Here is a 20077-nt window from a genome sequence, read left to right as displayed (position 1 = left end):
TGTATTCTCAGCCTTTCCGTATTTGTGGTATAGCTGGCTGGCTACAGCATGCCCCTGGCATTCTACCCAGCACTGTGATAGGGCCATCTGGAGTGTGCATGCATGCACACAGACACACACACACAACCCCACCCCCTGAGCTCTTGTCAAGGGCAGGGCCACCTAGAACCCAGAGACACACTCCTCTCCTTTCCACGTTTCAGGAGCACGGCTGGCTAGAACATAAACAGGCTCTGCATCCTACTCACCCATACCCTGTCTTGGCACATGGGTCTAGAACTGGGACAAGCCCCTGGATAGAGGGGAGGGTCTTACTACAACCAGAACACCCTTTCCCCTTGATGTATGGGAGTGTCTTGGACTGGGAAGACCCTTCTCCACTGTTGTGGGGGTGGGAGAGCTAGCTCCTGGAGACACAACTCCCTTTCTCCAGCCACGCAACAGGGCTGGCTGGCTGTCAGTGTGGGAAGCGTGGCATTTTTTTCATGCTTATTTGAATTGTCAAAAAACCTGATGGAAATTACATATGAATTTCCTAAGAACTAAGATTCACCATTAGCTCTGAAAATCTGGGACCTTTTCCTTTATGCACAAACATTCTCTTGGCTAATTTCTCTTTAGTTTTGGTATTTTATATGTGCTCATGACCAGGGTTTTCCGTTTCATTTTTAATTGGGTCTCTGACTCTATTTAGCAGAACATTTACAGTGATGATAGTGGTAAAAATTTAGAAAAAAAAATCAGAACACAACTAATATTAATATTAGTAAGTGAAGACCTCGGTACCTTTCATCACAATGTAATTTTGACAGGTTTCCATGCCCTCTTCTATGTCCTGCCCCAGTCTTATTGTTGGACAGTTACACTTTTGGCATAGCAGCCATTTTGAATTTAGTTTTAACTGGGGAGCATTAGGATTAAATGTATAAATAGTGTTTGTGCTGTTTTTTTTAATATATTTAGTGTCATTTTAAGGTATTTTTAAATAGGCTACTAACATTAAGAAGCATTAAGCACTTTTTAAATAATTTACAAAACAGAGGATTATCAGAAAATAAGAGTTAGTTACATGGACAGGAAAAAAGACAGAAAATAACGGGGATTAAACAAGACAAAATGAAAGAGAAATTTAAAACAGCAAGACAAGGAAAAAAGGCAAAAAAAAAAAGAGAGAATTAAGTGGAATATTACAAGTGAGAAAGTTTTAAAACTGCAAGAAAGGAAAAAAAGCCCCATAGCCTGTTACAGGTCAAATGGCAGAAAGAGGGAAAATAGAGCAGAGTAAACAAAGTGATAGAGAGTTTTAAAATAACAAAAAAGGAAAAAAGCCTCTCACTGGTTGAATAGCAGAGAGAGAAATTAAAGTGGATTATCACAGGGAGAGCGAGCTTTAAAATAGAAATAAAAAAGCATCTGACCCCAATGGCTGTCACTAGTTAAATACCAGCAATTCCGGGACAATCAGCCGTGAACAAGCCACACCTTTTGACTGAGCCAATCAGAAGATATTCTTCAGACACGTCATAGAATATTAAAATGAATGCATTTTCCTGAACCAGTGAAAAGTTTGTCTAAAGCCATTGCCTTTTAGGGACTTGTGCCAGGAGTCTTGATTTTCCTGACTCACTATGAACACAGCAGGTTTTTGCATAAGGATGTATCAGAGCTGAAGCAGTATGCCCCTTCCCGCAATAAACGAACTGTTTAAATTCTAGAATTAGAACTGAAATGTCATACCCCAGATAGAGAGATTTCAGTAATATTTTCTTTAAACAAATGAATGAGATTAAAAAATGCAAGTTTTTGAGATAGTGATATTGTGTAGAAAGACCCCAAACTTTTTTTTTAAATAGTGCTTTTAAAAGTTTGCCTAAATGAATTGCCCACTGTGCAAAAGCATCCCCAACCAAAAACTGCTCCAAAGACTTATTACTGTATGTAAAACACAGTCGAATTTGAAGTTTCAGAGTAGCAGCCGTGTTAGTCTGTATCCGCAAAAAGAAAAGGAGGACTTGTGGCACCTTAGAGACTAACAAATTTATTTGAGCATAAGCTTTCGTGAGCTACAGCTCACTTCATTGGATGTATCTCATTTGGATTAGTCTAATTTGAGAGGCTAGTTGAAATGAATTTGTGAGAGTTGCTAACACTTTACCAGAGATAAGAGTGCTATTTCTTCCTGACTTTAAAAAAATTTAGATTTTTTTTTTAACATAGTCACGCCAAGTACAGTTTTACAAATAAACTTAAAAGATTAGCATAAAAAGCAGGGCATTAATAAGTGCTTTGTAGCACACACTTCTAAAGGTAATGGGGGAAAACGGCATTGTTAAATGTAAGTGAAGCAGCTTTGTAGATGTGTCACACACAAATTTTTAAAGGTAAAATAACCAAAATCCATGTCTTAAGGATATTTTTGTAGAGGGCTAGTGAAATAAAAATGACATTTTACAGAGGCTTATCATTTGTATATTGTGAAGAAACCCTTTGTGAGAGATACTTTTTCCTTTTGCTAAAGAATTGTGTAACTTCAATAAGGGGGTGTTGTGGCATAGCTGAAGAAATGTGCCCCTCCTTTCTTCTAAAAAACTAACAGTTGCAACAAGAGTATTTTTAATCATAGGATTAAAATTTCTGTAACATCAGTTTACAGGGTATTTGTAAAATGAAGATTTTGGGGGGTAGTATAATATCACTTATGTTTACAGATGAAATATAAACGTTTTTTAAAAAGACAAGCTATAGCTTTATAACTGCATAAAGGAAGGAGATAAGGACTATTCCTATCTTAAGAAACATATCCCCTCCTCCTTTTGTCTAAAACAACTGTCTTTTGCAGCGAAATTTTTTTAATCACAAGATTAAAATTAAATAAAATGAGAATTGAAATAAAGTGTTAGTATGAATTTTAATGACAAATTTTAAAAAGGCTCGACTGGTTCATTGCATTTGTGGTAATTAAATCTGCACTGGATCCCAGCATTACACAATGTCCAGCAAGAACATTCATTGAGTTTTCTACCTTGTTTGTGGCTTTCTAGTGAAAACCAGTGTAGCCAGATATTTGCCTTTTCAGGGCAATGCAGATCACAGTCAAAGTAAATCTACAACTTCTTAGGATCCAGTTACAAATTCTGTCAGTTTTCACATGCTTAAATCATTAACTACTTCTTTAACTTTGAGTACCTATTTATCACATAATTCGTTTTGGTTTGGGTTTTAATTCTGTAAGAGAACTGACTCAGGAAAGTTTGAGATATAAAAATAATACAAAACTAAGTGTGCAACAGCCCCTGTTCTCCTATTCCCTTAAACAGAAGTTCCTCCTTATTTAGGGAGGAAGACCAACAGACTTTTGAAGTGCTAGCCCTAAACTATTGGCTAAGAAAGTATTGTGTAAAAAAGGATAAGAACAGACCTGTTGATTAAAGATGGAAGCACCTTGAAGCATGCCTCACCAACACCATCAGTCAAGCAGCTCATGAAGAGACGTTATACGAGCGAAGCTGAAGGACTTGAACACACATCCCAGTGACACAAATGATGTTTGAGACATGGCATGGGAGTAGAGCAACAGGGATAGTTGCTGATAAACAACATGGGCAAAGGGACAATGTAGAGGGGAAGCATGAGGCAAGACCACTGACCCAAGTTTTGTTTGAGACTCTGGACCCCAACCAGAAGACCCCAAAAGATTCAAATAGTGAGTTGTACAGAGATGAGTTATAGGTATGTTGCATGTAAGAATGGTTAGGTGCTTGGAGGGGACCTGGCCATGGTAGCTTAATTTGCTAGAGCCTTTTGGATTGAGACCATACAGAGGCAATGTTCTTTGAAACTGCAAACTGAAGAGGTCTCTTGACACGCAAAGTAAAATGTTTTAAAAGTACATTATTAAAAAAAGTACATTGATACTTTAAATTTTTCAGCATTTGAGCATTGGTTTTTCAGATACTGTGGAGAATCTGGACACTGACAGCTACAAAGGAGCAAATGGATTGGGCCTGATCTGATCTTACCCAGACCCAAACAAGATGCTCAATAGGATGTTGAAAGAGAAGGGGATATTTATTCAATAGGCATGTACTAGCTAACATTGACGAACAAATATGGTATCGAGCCTGTAAGCCTAAAATCATTATGCAAGCAGTTGTACAAGTTGATGTCAGGGAATCATCAAGCACTGTCTGAAAGAGAAGCAATTTAAGCACTGCCCAGGGGCTGTCATAGAACCCCCAGCTAGAGGAGTCATGACTGTGTGAACTGGACTGTAGATGATGTGAACTATAAAATCAAAGAGAACAGTAATAGAAATATGTCAATGTTTCTTCAGCTGTGTCCAGATTTCTCTCTCTCTATATATCCCAACTTCTCAAAAAATGGTATTGAAAATTAATCCATACAGGGGTCCCCAAAACTAGTTTTTAAATTAAAAAAAAACAAACCCTGCATTTGACAATTTTGATGAATACCCCATTATAAAACATGCTAACACATTTTTAATTTACAAAAACTAGTATAGTTCATTTTGTAAAACTTTTTCATTAATCCTTTGTTAAAAACAGTTGCTTGAGCAAAAGAATGTCACTACATAACAAGTTTTGAAATTTTCTCAGATCCTTTAAATTATAATGCACACATTTGTGTGTGAAATTCTGCTGTTCATTTGTTTAAAGAAAAAATTACTGAAAATTCTCTAACTGGATTAAAACTAAAGGATGCCTCTGTGTTACAAAATGATGCATTAACTGTGTTCTTAATGTCATGTTTAGATCCACTATAAAAACATGTTACTATAGCTTTATTTCTAATTAAAGTTCTTTTGTTGCAGAGGGCAGGGAGGGGCAGATTTATTCAGATATGCCCTGGCTCTGTTTTACTGCAGTTTCACAATTCTTTAGCAGATGGAAAGAATGGCTGTCATAAAGGCATTGCCTCCCCATAATTTACAAACGATAAACCTGTGCAAACTGTCCTTTTTATTTCACTAGCCTGCTACAAAATATCCCGAACTCATGGATTTTGATATCTTTAAAAGTGTGTATGTGACGGCTACAAAGCCATTACCATGCCTGAAGAAGAGCTCTGTAGGTTGAAAGCTTGTCTCTCGCCAACACAAGTTGGTCCAGTAAAAGATGATACCTCACCCACTGTGTCTTTCTAAGCACTTTGTACATTTAGTTCTAATGCTCCCCATTAATTTTTTTTTAAATGGCCATCAAACCAAAAGTGTACACATCCAAAAATGAGAGGGGCGTGGAACATAAACTAAGAAGGGGGCTTGGAAACTTGTCAGAATTATATGGTGATGAAAGTTATAAAGGTCTCCACTTCTAATATTAAACATAAGGACGTTTCAGAAAATAACTGTTGCCCCGTTGACATGAGCAGTTAGCCAAAAACCAGGGCCTAGCAAAGTTGATTCCATTAGGATGAGAAATCAGTGTTACGAGTCAGGTGTATTCTGGGTGTAATCTTGTTTACAAAAAAAATACACACTGTCACCGTTGGCTTGATCACAATACAGATATAGTAAGCAGTTTCCTTGCCCAGAAATGCCTGCGTCTGCCACTCTAATGAACTCTGGGCCCACAAATCTCTGTCTCTGCTTCCTCTCAGGTTTACGCTCACCATTCCTCCTGGCTTTCTATCTCTTTCCCATGCACAGGCTGCAACCAGTCTTCTAGGCGCTGTGTTTGCAGCCACGGAAGGCCATTTATCTATCTGGGTCAGCTCATGCTTGATTTTGCAGTTTAGGGACTTGGTGGTAGTTTTCAGTGTCTGCAGCTGTGTTTATTACATAAAGGGACTTGGCTGCTCCTTTTGTTGAACCTGAAAAAGTGCTTGGCATACCCATTGGCTTTAATGAGGTCTGTTATTGTATCTAAGACCTTCTCCCTGCCCCCATCATGGCAGCACAAGAAGTTCTCATTTTTCATTGTACCTGACTGATAGCGCTCAGCCTACAGTAACTACACCAGACTTTACAGCATCCCACAGAGCTTTCTTTTTCATTCCTCTTATGAGCTGCATGTTTGTTTGGTTTCTTTGGCTGAAAAGGAACTGACAGCTGGAGGCTGTGCAATTCTAGTGATCCCTCTTCACATGATGCTCACTCCTGAGAGGTGTAATGCTTTGACTTACTAGTTGGCTTCTGAATCTCGTCTTAAGCTGCAGGAGAAATTGTCTATAACCTTTACCTTGGAAATAAAGTTTAATGTTTTGAAAACTGTTATATCCGACTGAGCATTTTGGTGGGGTCGGAAAGGTAGCAGGGTGTTGCTCTGTGAGTTGAAATTCAGCTGAATTTTTTTTAGCCATCTGTAAGGTTCCTAGGTCATGGTATAATCCTTAACCAAACACTTGACCGGTAGGTGGCAAGATTCCTTTCTGTTGTGGACAGCTTTGCTTGAAAAAGGACAATAAGTTTAGCTGCTTTGAAATCTTAGCCCATGGCATTCTTGCTAGCTGCAAATTGGGAGATCTGATTTTTCCAAAATTCTGGGTGTCTTTCAGTTTTTGCATGATTTTGGTTTTTTTGGGTAAGTTTGTCACATTTAACAGCTTGAAATTCCACTGTCTTGCCCTTCCTTTATAACTTTTTAGTTAGCCCTGCAATTTGGTAGCCTTAGCCTCACATGAGGTTATGGGAGATAGCAAATGGTCAGCTTGTACCTGTAGAGAGTAAAATAGTTTTTTTAATAAAGTTACCCCTTGCGCAAGGGTCAGCAGTGGGAAATAGTACCAGGAATCTGAAAAGGTGTCTGCTTCATGTAGCTTATCATGCACAGCAAAGGAAGCTAATTGCACATTTTATTATAATTTATTGGAGGGTAGCTTTATTTTCCACTGATTTTTTTTTAAAACCTTTCTGATTAAAAGAAAAACACATTTAGCACTCTTTCCGAAGTTTTTCTGTTACATCCAACATAAATATTCCAGTTTCATGTGTTTTAGTGGTTGCTAGATGGCAGATCCTCCTAGTACTATATTTGATGCTATGAAGTAAAACTTGCACAGAACCTTAATATTCATAGAATCATAGAATATCAGGGTTGGAAGGGACCCCTGAAGGTCATCTAGTCCAACCCCCTGCTCGAAGCAGGACCAATTCCCAGTTAAATCATCCCAGCCAGGGCTTTGTCAAGCCTGACCTTAAAAACTTCCAAGGAAGGAGATTCCACCACCTCCCTAGGCAATGCATTCCAGTGTTTCACCACCCTCTTAGTGAAAAAGTTTTTCCTAATATCCAATCTAAACCTCCCCCACTGCAACTTGAGGCCATTACTCCTCGTTCTGTCATCTGCTACCATTGAGAACAGTCTAGAGCCATCCTCTTTGGAACCCCCTTTCAGGTAGTTGAAAGCAGCTATCAAATCCCCCCTCATTCTTCTCTTCTGCAGGCTAAACAATCCCAGCTCCCTCAGCCTCTCCTCATAAGTCATGTGTTCTAGACCCCTAATCATTTTTGTTGCCCTTCGCTGGACTCTCTCCAATTTATCCACATCCTTCTTGTAGTGTGGGGCCCAAAACTGGACACAGTACTCCAGATGAGGCCTCACCAATGTCGAATAGAGGGGGACGATCACGTCCCTCGATCTGCTCGCTATGCCCCTACTTATACATCCCAAAATGCCATTGGCCTTCTTGGCAACAAGGGCACACTGCTGACTCATATCCAGCTTCTCGTCCACTGTCACCCCTAGGTCCTTTTCCGCAGAACTGCTGCCTAGCCATTCTATTGCATAATTGAGTATATACAATGTATGCGAGTTGACATTGCTGTGAGACCTGCTCATTTAAAAAATGTGTATAGTAGATGTTGATTAACATGAAGTTGCATATCAGCCAGATCTTAGTTTTCCAAATGCAATAGTGGCTCACCAAAGTCTTTTTTTTAATGTCATCTTCAACAATTTATTTTCTTTGATACTAGTTCTCCAAGGTACTCAGATTTTTCCACTTGTTCTAGTTCTTTGTCTCCAACTTTGATCTTTTCTTCTTGTCTTCCAGTTGCCATACTTTTTTGGCTTCTCTTCTTCATGCTCTGTTTGGATTTGGTAAGCCCTGGAAAGCCAAAGACATTTTGATAAAAACAAAAATCAGTGTACAGAGACAGTTGTCTTACCAGTACTGCTATACGTGTTGAAACGTTGGAGTATGAGGAAGGCCAATGGATGTTAGATATTGACTGCAGAAATGAACTGGCTGAGGGAAATACTGAGAGTTTCAAGATTGCAGAAAATAAAAAATGAAGTGATAAGAAAATGGCTATAGCAGGAAATAACACTGTTACAGAAGTTTCAAGGAAGCTGACTGCGATGGTTTGGACAAGAATGGACCTGGAAAAGATCTCATACATGCCACTACATATCAGTGTGCAAGGAACTAAAAATAGAGGAAGACTGAGGATGCGTTGAATAGGCACGATGGAGAATGACCTAGCGCAAAAAGGTTTAAAGATAAATGAAGCCGTGAAGTTGGTACGAGACAAAGTGGTGGAAAGATTTCATTTGGCCCTATTGTTGCTGAGCTGATGGATGGACATCAAGAAGCAGATCAGCCAGAATGCAATTAGCCCAGCTTTTGCCATTGCCCACCAACAACAAAAGAAGCAAACCTAGTGAACAATGAACAGTTGTGAACCTAGTGAGCAGTGAACAAAGGAGAAACAAACAGAGGGAGTATGCCTGGGATCTCACCTAGGGAGAGAGACCACAGAGTTTTTGCCTTTCAGGCTTCTGGGAACAGTAAATACATCGTCTGAAAAGGCTCTTGATACCGTACAAGGAAGAAAATATGGATTGTGATGGATCAGCTGTTTGTCTTTCTACTGGAGGACAGAAGCGACTTCGTCTGTACAAAATGCAAGCTGGTCTCCATCCTGAAAGAAAAGGTCAAAGGACTGAAGGCCCAAGTATCGACCCTGCATTGCATCAGAAAAAATGAAGACTTCCTGAATAGAAATCAGGATTTGTGTAGCCTGATTTATGGATTATAGATTAATTATATTGATTACTTAAGAATTCCCAGTTATTACTCTGAGGTTTGACTTATTCTTGTCCCAAGATCAGGCCCAGTATTATCAAAATTATTGTTCCTTTGGGAACCCTGATGTGCACAGTTGCAACACTCACACTTTAGAAACCTTTCTGTATTTGTAATAGTTTATTAATACATTTAGGAAAGTCACAAGCACTCTAACCCAGCAAGGTAGCAATAACACAGAATACACATCTCTATATACTCACTCCATCCCTTTCAGAACAACCTGAAATGTTAGCCATTATCTTCTTCATTACCATCACCTTCCTCGTCATCACCAGTGGCCATCATCCTGGCACCTGCCAAGGGCTACATCTCTCTCTCCTGCTCAGAGGCTGGGAGACCATTTTTATAATACGTTATGTTGAGGCCCAACGTAGTTATACATAGGCCACTATGCCTAATGCATATTCAGTGCGGGTATTTCCTCTCTTCCTTATTTGTATTTCCTCACCTTACTAATGTTGGGGTGCCCTTCTACAGGATAGTACAGCGGTTCTCAAACTTCATTGCACTGCAACCCCCTTCCGACAAGAAAAATTGCTATATGACCCCAGGAGCAGAGACCGAAGCCTGAGTTTGCCCAAGCCCCGCTGCCCCAGGCAGTGGGGCGCCAAAGCTGTAACTCAAGGGCTTCAGCCCTGGTCTTGGGGATCTGAGTCCCGCCACCCAGGGCTGAAGCCGAAGCCTGAGCCCCACTGCTCAGGGCTGAAGCTCTTGGGTTTTGGCGTCAGCCCCAGGAAGTGGGGTTCAGGTTTTGGCTTTGGTCCTGGGTGGCAGGGCTCAGGTTACAGGCCCCCGTGCCCAGGCTTCAGCCCTGGGCCCTACCATCTCTAATGCCAGCCCTGGTGACCCCATTAAATAGGGTCACAACCCACTCTGGGGTCTCAAGCAATAGTTTGAGAACCGCTGGGTTAATATATTAATATCATCTTATTATCAAATACATCAGTTTGTTGCCGTGGCATTCTTTTCAGAGTAACAGCCGTGTTAGTCTGTATTCGCAAAAAGAAAAGGAGTACTTGTGGCACCTTAGAGACTAACCAATTTATCTGAGCATGAGCTTTCGTGAGCTACAGCTCACTTCATCGGATGCATCCGATGAAGTGAGCTGTAGCTCACGAAAGCTCATGCTCAAATAAATTGGTTAGTCTCTAAGGTGCCACAAGTACTCCTTTTCTTCATGGCATTCTTGTGGTCAGACATCTGCAGAGGTTCCTATCTTAAAGTAGCCAAAAGCTGGCGTTAGCTCATATTCCTGTGGTTGCCTGGTGTCAGTATGTACAAACTTCCCCCTTAAACACACTATTCCCAGGTCCCCAAAACTTAGTTGGGCCATTGATCTGTGCCAAAGTTCATAGGCCTCAAGCTTTATGCTAACTGCTAAAAGCCAATGTCTTACAGGAGACAGACCTGCTAAATAAAATAAATGCTAAAGCTAGGTCTATGGGCCACATTCTGGTGTTGCGGGCACAGCATGCCAAAGAATTGGAGAGGGCAGTGCAATGGGGACTGAAGAACAGGGAAGAAAACTGGCAGCATGTGACCTTCTGAAGGAGGAGGAGGAGAACCAGTATACCCCCAACACAGATAGAGATAAGCAACTGCTTTCAGGCTCTCTGCACAGGTAATACTGTTGATAATGCCTTGGAAAAGTCATCTGAGGAAGGGGTTAGAAGGGATGGGAGTTTCGTGACCAACACTTCCAAAAGGAGGAGCAGGGTGGTGGTGGTCGGGGACTGAGTCCTCTATCTGCTGCCCAGACTGAGAATCCCTAGAAGTGTGCTGCTTACCTGGAGCTAGAATTCAGGATGTGACAGAGTCTGCCAAGACTCAAGTCCTCTGAAATTCTCACCTAAGGTGCATTGGTTTCCATCTGAGCCAGTATATTCATCTACCAATATTTTTTCCTAAACCAAATAAATCTTAGCATGAGACCTCCTTTCATATGTTAGATGTAAGTCGGACTTTGGCCTTTTACCTGAATAGAACCAAGCAATTTTGGATATTGCCTAAACTGTTTGTCTCCATCGCAGAAAGATCTAGGGGGTACACGATTATTTCACAGAGACTGTTAAGATGGTTGTCTGGATATATTACTTCTTGCTATAATGCAGCTGGTGCTTTGCCTCCCCAGAGGATAACAGCACACTCTGCCAGATCGCAGGCAGCTTCCACAGCATTACTCCAAATCATTCCAATATCTGAGATATGCGTAGCTGCTACATGGGCCTCAGTGCATCCCTTTTCGAAACGCTATGCTTTCGTCCACGCCGCCGGATGTGATGCTGCACTTGGTAATGCAGTGCTGTCTTCAGTCTTGGACTTGATTCTGAAACGCCCTCCTCCCTGTGAGGATACTGTTTGGGAGTCACCTGAGGTGGAGCACCCAGAGGGGCACTACTTGGAGAAGAAAGGGTTACTTGCTTTGTTCAGTAACTGTGGTTCTTCGAGATGTGTGTCCCTATGCATGCTCCGCTACCTGCCCTCCCTCCCCTCTGCTTTGGACTGTACTTCGTTGGACATTTGGACAGAGAAGGAACTGGGGGCGGTTCACCCCTGCAGCCCGGGGTACCCTCAGAGCATGCCATGAGGTTGCACAGAGCTCATGCACGGGCCAAATGGACACTGCTAATGAAAAATTTCCTATCAAGGTACATGCACACCTGAAGCGGAGCATCTACAGGGAGACATCTTGAAGAACCACAATTACAGCACAAGGTGAGTAACCCTTTCTTCTCTTGTTGAGAGAAACTGGCCATACTGGTGTGTTGCAGTTTTTGTTATGATTGTGGTTTTAATCATGTGGAGAACTTGATCCTGCTCACGTTTGTCAATGGCAAAATTCCAGCTCACTTAAATAGTACAGGATCAGTCTCCTAGAGACCTTAGATGAGCATCTCATGTCTTTCTGTGTACTTAAATCAAACCAAATAAATAAAGAATAGTCTAGTTAAAGGGAAATTTACAACAGGTTATTTGAGCCATCCTTTAGAAAATGCAAATCCAGCCCTAGTGAAGCCAGTAAAAAGGAACATAAGCAATGGCAGATAGTTGTAAAGTGGGAATTAAAAATAGGGAGCGAAGAGGGATATTGAAGAGCAAATAGAGAGAGACATAAAAACATAACAAGAAATTCTTTAAGTACATGAGAAGCAGGAAGTCTGTGAGAGTATTGATGGGTGCGCTGGACCACTAGTGGGTAAAGGGAGCAACTAAGGAGGACAAGGACATTGCCGAGAAGCTAAATGATTTCTTTGCATGTCTTCCCCACAACTAATACTAGAGAGATACCAACCAGGACCTATTCTTCAAGTAAAAATTAGAGGACACTTTCAGAGACTGAAGTGTTACGAGCATATGCTAGAACAAATTGATACATTTTCAGAACAGCAAGTCACTAGGACCGGATGGTATCCACCGAAGAGTCTGTGGGAATCAAGTGTTTGAGGAATCAAGTGCTTGAGCTGCCTCGAGATTGAACTGCCGTGCATTTGGCTGTACGTAAACATGTTTGTTGTTGTATTTGTTTTTCTGTAGCACTTAGTCTCAGGGCATGGCTACGCTGGAAACTTCAAAGCGCTGTCGAGGGAGCGCTCCCGTGGCAGTGCTTTGAAGCGTGAGTATGGTCACGCGCGAGCGCTGGGAGAACTCCTGGTAATCCACCTCCACGAGGGGGTTAGCTCCAAGCGCTGGGAGCGCGGCTCCCACTGCTCGGAGCCTGTTTAAGTAGCTCTTTAAAGCACTCAGACTTGCTGCACTCGCGGGTGATTTTTCACATCCCTGAGCCAGCAAGTTAGAGCGCTATAAAATGTAAAAAGAAAAGGAGTACTTGTGGCACCTTAGAGACTAACATGAGCTTTCGTGAGCTACAGCTCACTTCATCGGATGCATACCGTGGAAACTGCAGCAGACTTTATATACACACAGAGAACATGAAACAATACCTCCTCCCACCCCGCTGTCCTGCTGGTAATAGCTTATCTAAAGTGATCATCAAGTTGGGCCATTTCCAGCACAAATCCAGGTTTTCTCACCCTCCACCCCCCCACACACAAACTCACTCTCCTGCTGGTCATAGCCCATCCAAAGTGACAACTCTCTACACAGTGTGCATGATAATCAGGTTGGGCCATTTCCTGCACAAATCCAGGTTCTCTCACCCCCTCACCCCCCTCCAAAAAACACACACACAAACTCACTATCCTGCTGGTAATAGCTCATCCAAAGTGACTCATCGGTATGCATCTGATGAAGTGAGCTGTAGCTCACGAAAGCTCATGCTCAAATAAATTGGTTAGTCTCTAAGGTGCCACAAGTACTCCTTTTCTTTTTGCGAATACAGACTAACACGGCTGTTACTCTGAAACCTATAAAATGTAAGTGTAGCCAAGCCCTCAGTGATGGGCCAGGACCATCTTGTGCTAGGCATGTGCAAACACATAGATACAGAAAGACAAGGGGAGCACAAGCAAACAATGAGACAACATTGGTCAGTATGATGGGCAGCTTCTCAGCCTACCAGCTGCCTATCTGTTTGCTTTTTTGTAAGCAACATGGCAGAGGAGAGTTTTAAGGAGGACAGTGAGGTAGTTTTGTACGTTTACAGGGAGCTCCTCTGATGTGTTAGGGGCAACATGGAAGACAGCATGAAAGTGCTAGTTTGAAAATTTAACTAGTCGCTGGGAGCTGCCATCTTGCTATCAGGAGTAGATGTTTGATTGTGACCAGTTTACCAAGCAGTGGGTGATCCTGGGAATTGCAAACCCATAAGCCTACTTCAGCATCAACTAAAATTGGTTAAAACTAGAATTCTAAAATATAAAATTTCTTCAGATATGATATGAACAAACCAGCAACAGCATCTGTAAAGGAAAACTGCCTCTCTAATCAACTAGAATTCTTTAAGTACATCAGCAAAGTAGGGGATAATGGAGAAACAGATGTTGTAAATGACTTAGAATTCTTTTAAAAATGGCAAAGTCCTCAGATGGCACAAAATATTTAGGTTAGTCAAGATTTGAGAAATCTGTGGGGAACCTCTGAGGGACATAGCCAAGGTAGGAAAATGGGCAGCATGAAGGCAAATGAAATTCAGTGTTGATAAGTGCCAAGTTAGTGCGCATTGGAAGGAATAATTTAAATTTATCATATGCATTGTTGGTTTCTGAATTAACTGTAGACACTCATGATAAAATTCAAGGTATCATTGTGGACGGCTCAATTTAAAACCTTTGTGCAATGTGCAGCAGTGATCAAAAAAATAAGTAATATTGAAAATATTATCATTCCATTATATAAATTGATGATAGTGCCTCACCTGGAATATTATTTTCTGTTCTAGTGTTATAAGAGCAGAAATAGAAGGGGTCCAAATACAGGTAGTGAACATTATTAGACACATGGAGAAACTTCCATATGAAGAGAGAGTGAAAAGATTGAGACTCTTTACCTTCTGGGGATGAAAAGAGGGAAAATGGTATAAGTATGCAAAAAATAAACACTATAGCGAAGTTAATTAGAGCTCTTCTAGTTTCCCTCAACTAAGGGGTTGTCCATTTTGGATCTGCTTTTGACCAACAGGGATGAATTAGTTGTGAATGTAAGGTGGTCGGGAACTTGGGAGGAAGTGATCATAATCTGATAGAATTCAAGATCCTATGGAAAGGAGGGCATGAGAACAGCAAAACAAAGAAACTGGACTTCAGAAAGGTGGATTTCAACTGACTCAGAGAAATAGTAGGCAAGGTCCCATGGAAAGACCAATTAAGAAGAAAAGGAGTCGAGTGGGGCTGGCAGTTCTTAAAAGATGTAATATTAGAGACTCAACATCAAGCTATTCCGTTACAGAGGAAAGATAAGAAGAGCCAGTGTGGCTGCATAAGTAGCTTTTTGGCTATCTAAAACCCCAAAGGGATGCATACGGGAAATGGAAGGAGGGGCATGTCACCAAGGAAGTGCACTATTCCCATGTATAAGTATGTAGGGCCAAAATCAGGAAAGCCAAGGCAAAGAATGAGTTACAGCTGGCAAGGAATGCTAGAGACAACAGGAGGGGGTTATTCAAATATGTTCAGACCAAAAAAACAGAAAGATCAAAGACAGTGTGGGTCCGCTGGTTAACGGAGAAGGTGAGGTGGTAACAGAAGATGATAGGAAGGTGGAGCTTCTCAGTGCCTACTTTGTTTCCGTCTTCTCATAAAAAATGTGATCGGATGACTAGCAAAGTTACCATAGATGATAAAGGGGAAAGGATGCAGATCGGGATAAGTAAAGAACACATCAGAGATCTTCTGACCAGTTAGAATGAATTCAGATCAGCAAGGCCTGATGCTGTTCACCTGAGGGTACTGAAGGAATTAGCTGAAGAAAGCTTGGAGCCCCTGGCACAAATATATACAAACTCCTGGATGACAGGAGAGGTCCTGAAAGATTGGAGAAGGGTTCTACATTTGCCCATCTTTAACTGGTTGTGGGGGGGAGAGAGAGGAGGAGGAGCTGGGGAACTATAGACCAGTCAACCTGACCTCGATACCTGGGAAGCTAATAGAGCAATGTGTAGAACATTCAATTTGCCAATACCCTGGAGGATGAAGGGGGTGATCACTAGTAGCCAGCTTGGATTTACCAAGAACAAATCCATTTCAAACCAGCGTGAGTTCCTTCTTAGACAGGGCAGCTGATTTGGTGGATAAGAGGAATGCTGTGGACATAATATTCCTGGACTTCAGCAAGACTTTTGACACCATCGAACATGACATTCTGATAAGTAAGCTGGAGAAATGTGGGCTTGTCAGAACTGTTGTTAAGTGGACACATAATTGGTTAAACAACCACAAAGGAAGAGTAGCTATTAATGGTATGATGGATTGGAGGGAGGTCTCAAGTGGAGTTCCACAGGGATCTGTTCTGGGTCCGTGTTAACATCTTTATTAATAACCTGGATGTAGGAATAGAGAGCACGCTGATCAAGTTTGCAGATGAGACAAAGCTGGGGGGGGTTGCCAACACTTTGGAGGAGAGAGCTAAAATTCAGAGGGATTTTGATAAATTGGAGAACTGGGCAATACACAACAAAATGAAATTCATAAAAGACAAACGTTAAGGTGCTACACTTAGGGAAGAAAAACCAAATGTACAAATACAGAATGGAGAAAAACTAGCTTGGCAGCAGTACTACTGAAAAAGATCTGGAAGTTGCGGCTCGCAACCTCAACGTGATGCGATGCTGTTGCAAAAAAAGCGAATGCCGTTTCAGTTTACATTAACAGAAGCATAGCCTGCAAGTCACAGGAGGTGATAGTACCACTCTTCTTAGTGCTAGTTAGGCCTCAGATGGAGCACTGTGTCCAGTTTTGGTCACTAATGTATAGAAAGGATGAAGAGAAACCAGAAAGAATCCAGAAGTGAGTGACAAAGATGATCAAAGGGATGGAATGCAAGCCATCTGAGCAAAGGCTGAAGGAACTGGATATGTTTAGTTTGGAAAAGAGGAGATTAAAGGGGGATATGATAGCGGTCTTGAAATAGCTGAAAGGCTGCCATAAAAAAGCTGGAGAAAAGTTGTTCTCTTTTGCCAGAGAGGGCAAGACAAGATGTAATGGGTTCAATCTACTGCATAGCAGATTTAGATTAAATCTCAGGAAAAACTTCTTAACTGTAAGAACAGTAGGACAATAGAACAGACTGCCTCAGGAGGTTGTGGCAGCTTCTTCACTGGAGGTTTTCCAAAGGAGGCTGGATAGCCGTCTGTCTTGGATGGTTTAGACACAACAAATCCTACATTGTGGTAGGGGTTAGACTAGATGACCCTTACAATCCCTTCTAACCCTATGATTCTATCATGCAAGAACAAAGGGTCAAAAAAATTTGAAGGCAACACATTTAAAACTGTAAATTTTTTATTTATTTATTTTTTACAAAACACATATTTAATTTGTGGCATTCATTGCCACGAGGCATCATTGAAGCCAAAAGGTTTGTAGGAGTCAAAAGAGGATTAGACATTTGTCTGTCTCTCTCATTCTCTCTCTCTCATCCTGGAACATCTTTGCAGAGTTGGGGAGCAGTACAATGTCACCACTCATTCCTGTCCATGGCTTGTTCCTCCATTAAACCCAGCCTGGTTATGTCTCTGCATATGATGTCCTGCCATCTAGCTGGTAGTCGACTTCTAGGTGGGACTGACCTTGGTTGTGCTTGCATTATTTTGTTTGGCATCTTGTCATCTGCAATGTCCCCCCATTGTAATCTTTTCGATTTGTAACCAATCTTATACCCTGATTTCACAACCTACTCTCCTTCTAACTTCTTCATTGGTCTTAAATTCATTCCATTTTACACCTGCCATCTTTTGAAGAACTCTCTGCCTTCAGCCTTGTGATGGCTGCTTCCAGACCCTAGAGTAATACTGTTAGATATTTATACAGATAATGAAAACATACTCAGTTACATTAGATACAATGAAAATGAATTGCAGCCTTTGGGCATCTATCTGTACAGGATCAAGGATATAAGAATAGTCCCAGTAAACAAGTTGTTGAGTTAGTTTTGTAATGTATGTGGCATATACAGAATACATGGCAGTGTGGTATGGCATAAAGGTTTTATTGGCATTCATTTGGGATTGGCTGATATTGAAAACTCATGTTGATAAAATCTTTATACTACATCATTCTATATTCTCTACATAATATATGGTATGCACAAGTGAACAAAAATATATGAAAGATTGCATTTAACAAGGAAAGCAGAATACGTATTTTCAGCTTGGCCAAATTAACACAGCAGAAAGAACCTTTAAATTTTGGAATTCCTTAATTGAATGCTTGGTTCCACAACCTGAATGTTGCATTAACATTAGCTTTTTGCACTTAATATAGAAAGGCGCCTAGTGTATCAGCAGGTCAGGTTGTTAATTTGCATGTGATTAGTCGCTGTGCTTCTAAAACTCCCAGCTGTTTACTTTAATTTTCCCAGTTTATAGACTGGCTGTTAGGATCTCTGGGCATATGAACAATGAAGGATTTAAAATACCCAAATAGTAAATAAACAAATTAACATTATGTCAGAGATGACACTTAAAGGACCTCCATAGCCTAATGAACTCCTTTTTTCCCACCCCTTCAGAAAAACTTGAGAGTGAAATTCTCCCTTGTGCAGAGACCTACATGAGATCTGTGCCTCTTTGACTTACAAGGTGCATAGGCTTTGTGTGGCCCGCTTTATAGAGTTGAACTTTGTCTTGGGTAAACAGAAGAGCCTGTCAGTATTCTCTGAATGTCAACATATTCTTCCTCTGTCAGACCAAGGGAGGAAATCTGTTCCAGAACAGGAGGGGACTTGACATATGCAGACAGGCAAAAGAAGGAACTGGTAGCAAATCTGTCGTAACTGATCTCAACAGTCAGGTTAAAGCATGAAGAGTGAGACAGTTTCTGAATTAGCAGGTGTGAGGTCTGAACGCAGATCAGATTAAGAGGTATGGTATGGATAGAAGTCTTCTCTGTGCTAAGAGAGCTAGACGTGGAAAGAGAAATGGGACTTCCTTATTATTATTTTGTTTTAACACTTAGAATGTGTAGCACCTAGAGGCTAGCCAGTCTAGGTGCTGTCCAAACATACAGTAAATGACAATTCCTTCCCCAAAGAGTTTGCAGTCTAAAGGTGAGGGAAAAAATGGTTTTCGGAGCTCTCTGTGGAGTAAAACACAAATTTCTGGAAGTAGACTAAGCAGGATCTTCTGATATATGTTTAGTGTATGAAACAAGTTGAAGTACAAAAATATATTTAAAGTAAGAACTTTTCTTTAAAATGTAAAAATCAATGGAAAACATCATGCAATTTTTTTGTGTTTAGTTGTGTTTTGTTTTTCTCCTAGGGTGCCATATGCCTGATACATTGAACTCTTGGTTTCTAGTAGCCCAGCTTCATGTCTGGTAAGTGAAAGTTATAATAATTTTTTTTTATTTTCATGATGCAGACTGAAGCAGTCCTGTCAGGTCAAAAAGCAGTTCCATGGTTATTGACAAGAAATATTCTATTTGTTTTGTTAGCTTGTTTGTTTTAGCAAATTTTTATTAAAGGTCAAACAGACCCAAAGAAACTAATATTTGTAGTATTCTCAAAAATCCTCAGTAGCAGAAAGAGCATTGCCATGAGCTTATCAAAAAGCCTCACTCAGACTGGATGGAAAACTCTCATTTAGCTGTTTTAGGAAAAGTTTACATTTACGTAAAAGTGGTTTAAATTGTGAGAATTTGTGGTGATTTTAATTGCTGGCTGTCAGAAACCTTTAGCAAATTATAGCACTGACATTTACACTTGCACCTCTAAAATGGCCATGCAAGTTCAGTAAATGCCAGATTGGGTGCATGTAAAAATATTTAATGCCATAAGCAATATTTTTTTCTTCATTTGTGAAATAAGTAGCCAAAAAAAATCTAATTTTCATCTAACATAACACATTTGAAAAGGTCAGAGGGACGTAGCAGGGGGACACAAGGGAATACAGTATTTTCCAGACTGCCAGTTCTCTTAGGAGCCTAATGTCTGAAGAATTAAGTTTACTACTGTAACCTATAGGAGCTATCCACAGGCCAAAAGGAATTTCTGGGAAGAAATAGTCACTTGGCCCAGCAACCCTGTCCCCCTCATTTTTCTGCATCTCTTATTTCTCTTTTTTCCCCCTTAATTTCCAGACTCTGAAATGTATTGAGAGTCTTTGCATCTTACTTCTTTGGCAGCTTATTCCACTCAAAAAATTCTTAACATAACATTTGAAACCTGAAGTGGATATATATGAATATGCTGTGTGATTATTTAATGAAAGGCCCTATTGTATTGTATCTTTTTGGTCACAGAGTTGGGATTAGTGTGAGCACCTTAAATAATAATTTCCTGACTATTTGGGTTTAAATTTTCAACCTAAAACTATGTTTGTACTCTATTCCCTTGCTTTTTAAGTATGTGTGAATCAGACTGAGAAACAACTTTGGTCTTAAAGAAACCCCAAAAATATTTAATGGAAATA

At 40.7% G+C, this 20077-nt stretch overlaps 1 protein-coding gene across 1 annotated transcript in view; it reads left to right on the top strand.

Moving 5' to 3' along the window:
- The window catches only part of UQCC1 (ubiquinol-cytochrome c reductase complex assembly factor 1), a 94730-nt gene that overhangs the window by 23468 nt on the left and 51185 nt on the right, over positions 1–20077 (top strand). The window contains exon 6 of the mRNA XM_077831869.1: positions 18926–18983. Coding sequence (XP_077687995.1) covers positions 18926–18983 — 58 coding nt within the window. The remainder of the gene's footprint in view (positions 1–18925; positions 18984–20077) is intronic.

The sequence above is a fragment of the Eretmochelys imbricata genome, chromosome 13 (assembly GCF_965152235.1).
Source record: "Eretmochelys imbricata isolate rEreImb1 chromosome 13, rEreImb1.hap1, whole genome shotgun sequence".
In the NCBI taxonomy this organism is placed as follows: Eukaryota; Metazoa; Chordata; order Testudines; family Cheloniidae; genus Eretmochelys; species Eretmochelys imbricata.
Note: the sequence above shows the minus strand (reverse complement) of the source record. Positions and strands in the feature narration are given on the sequence as shown.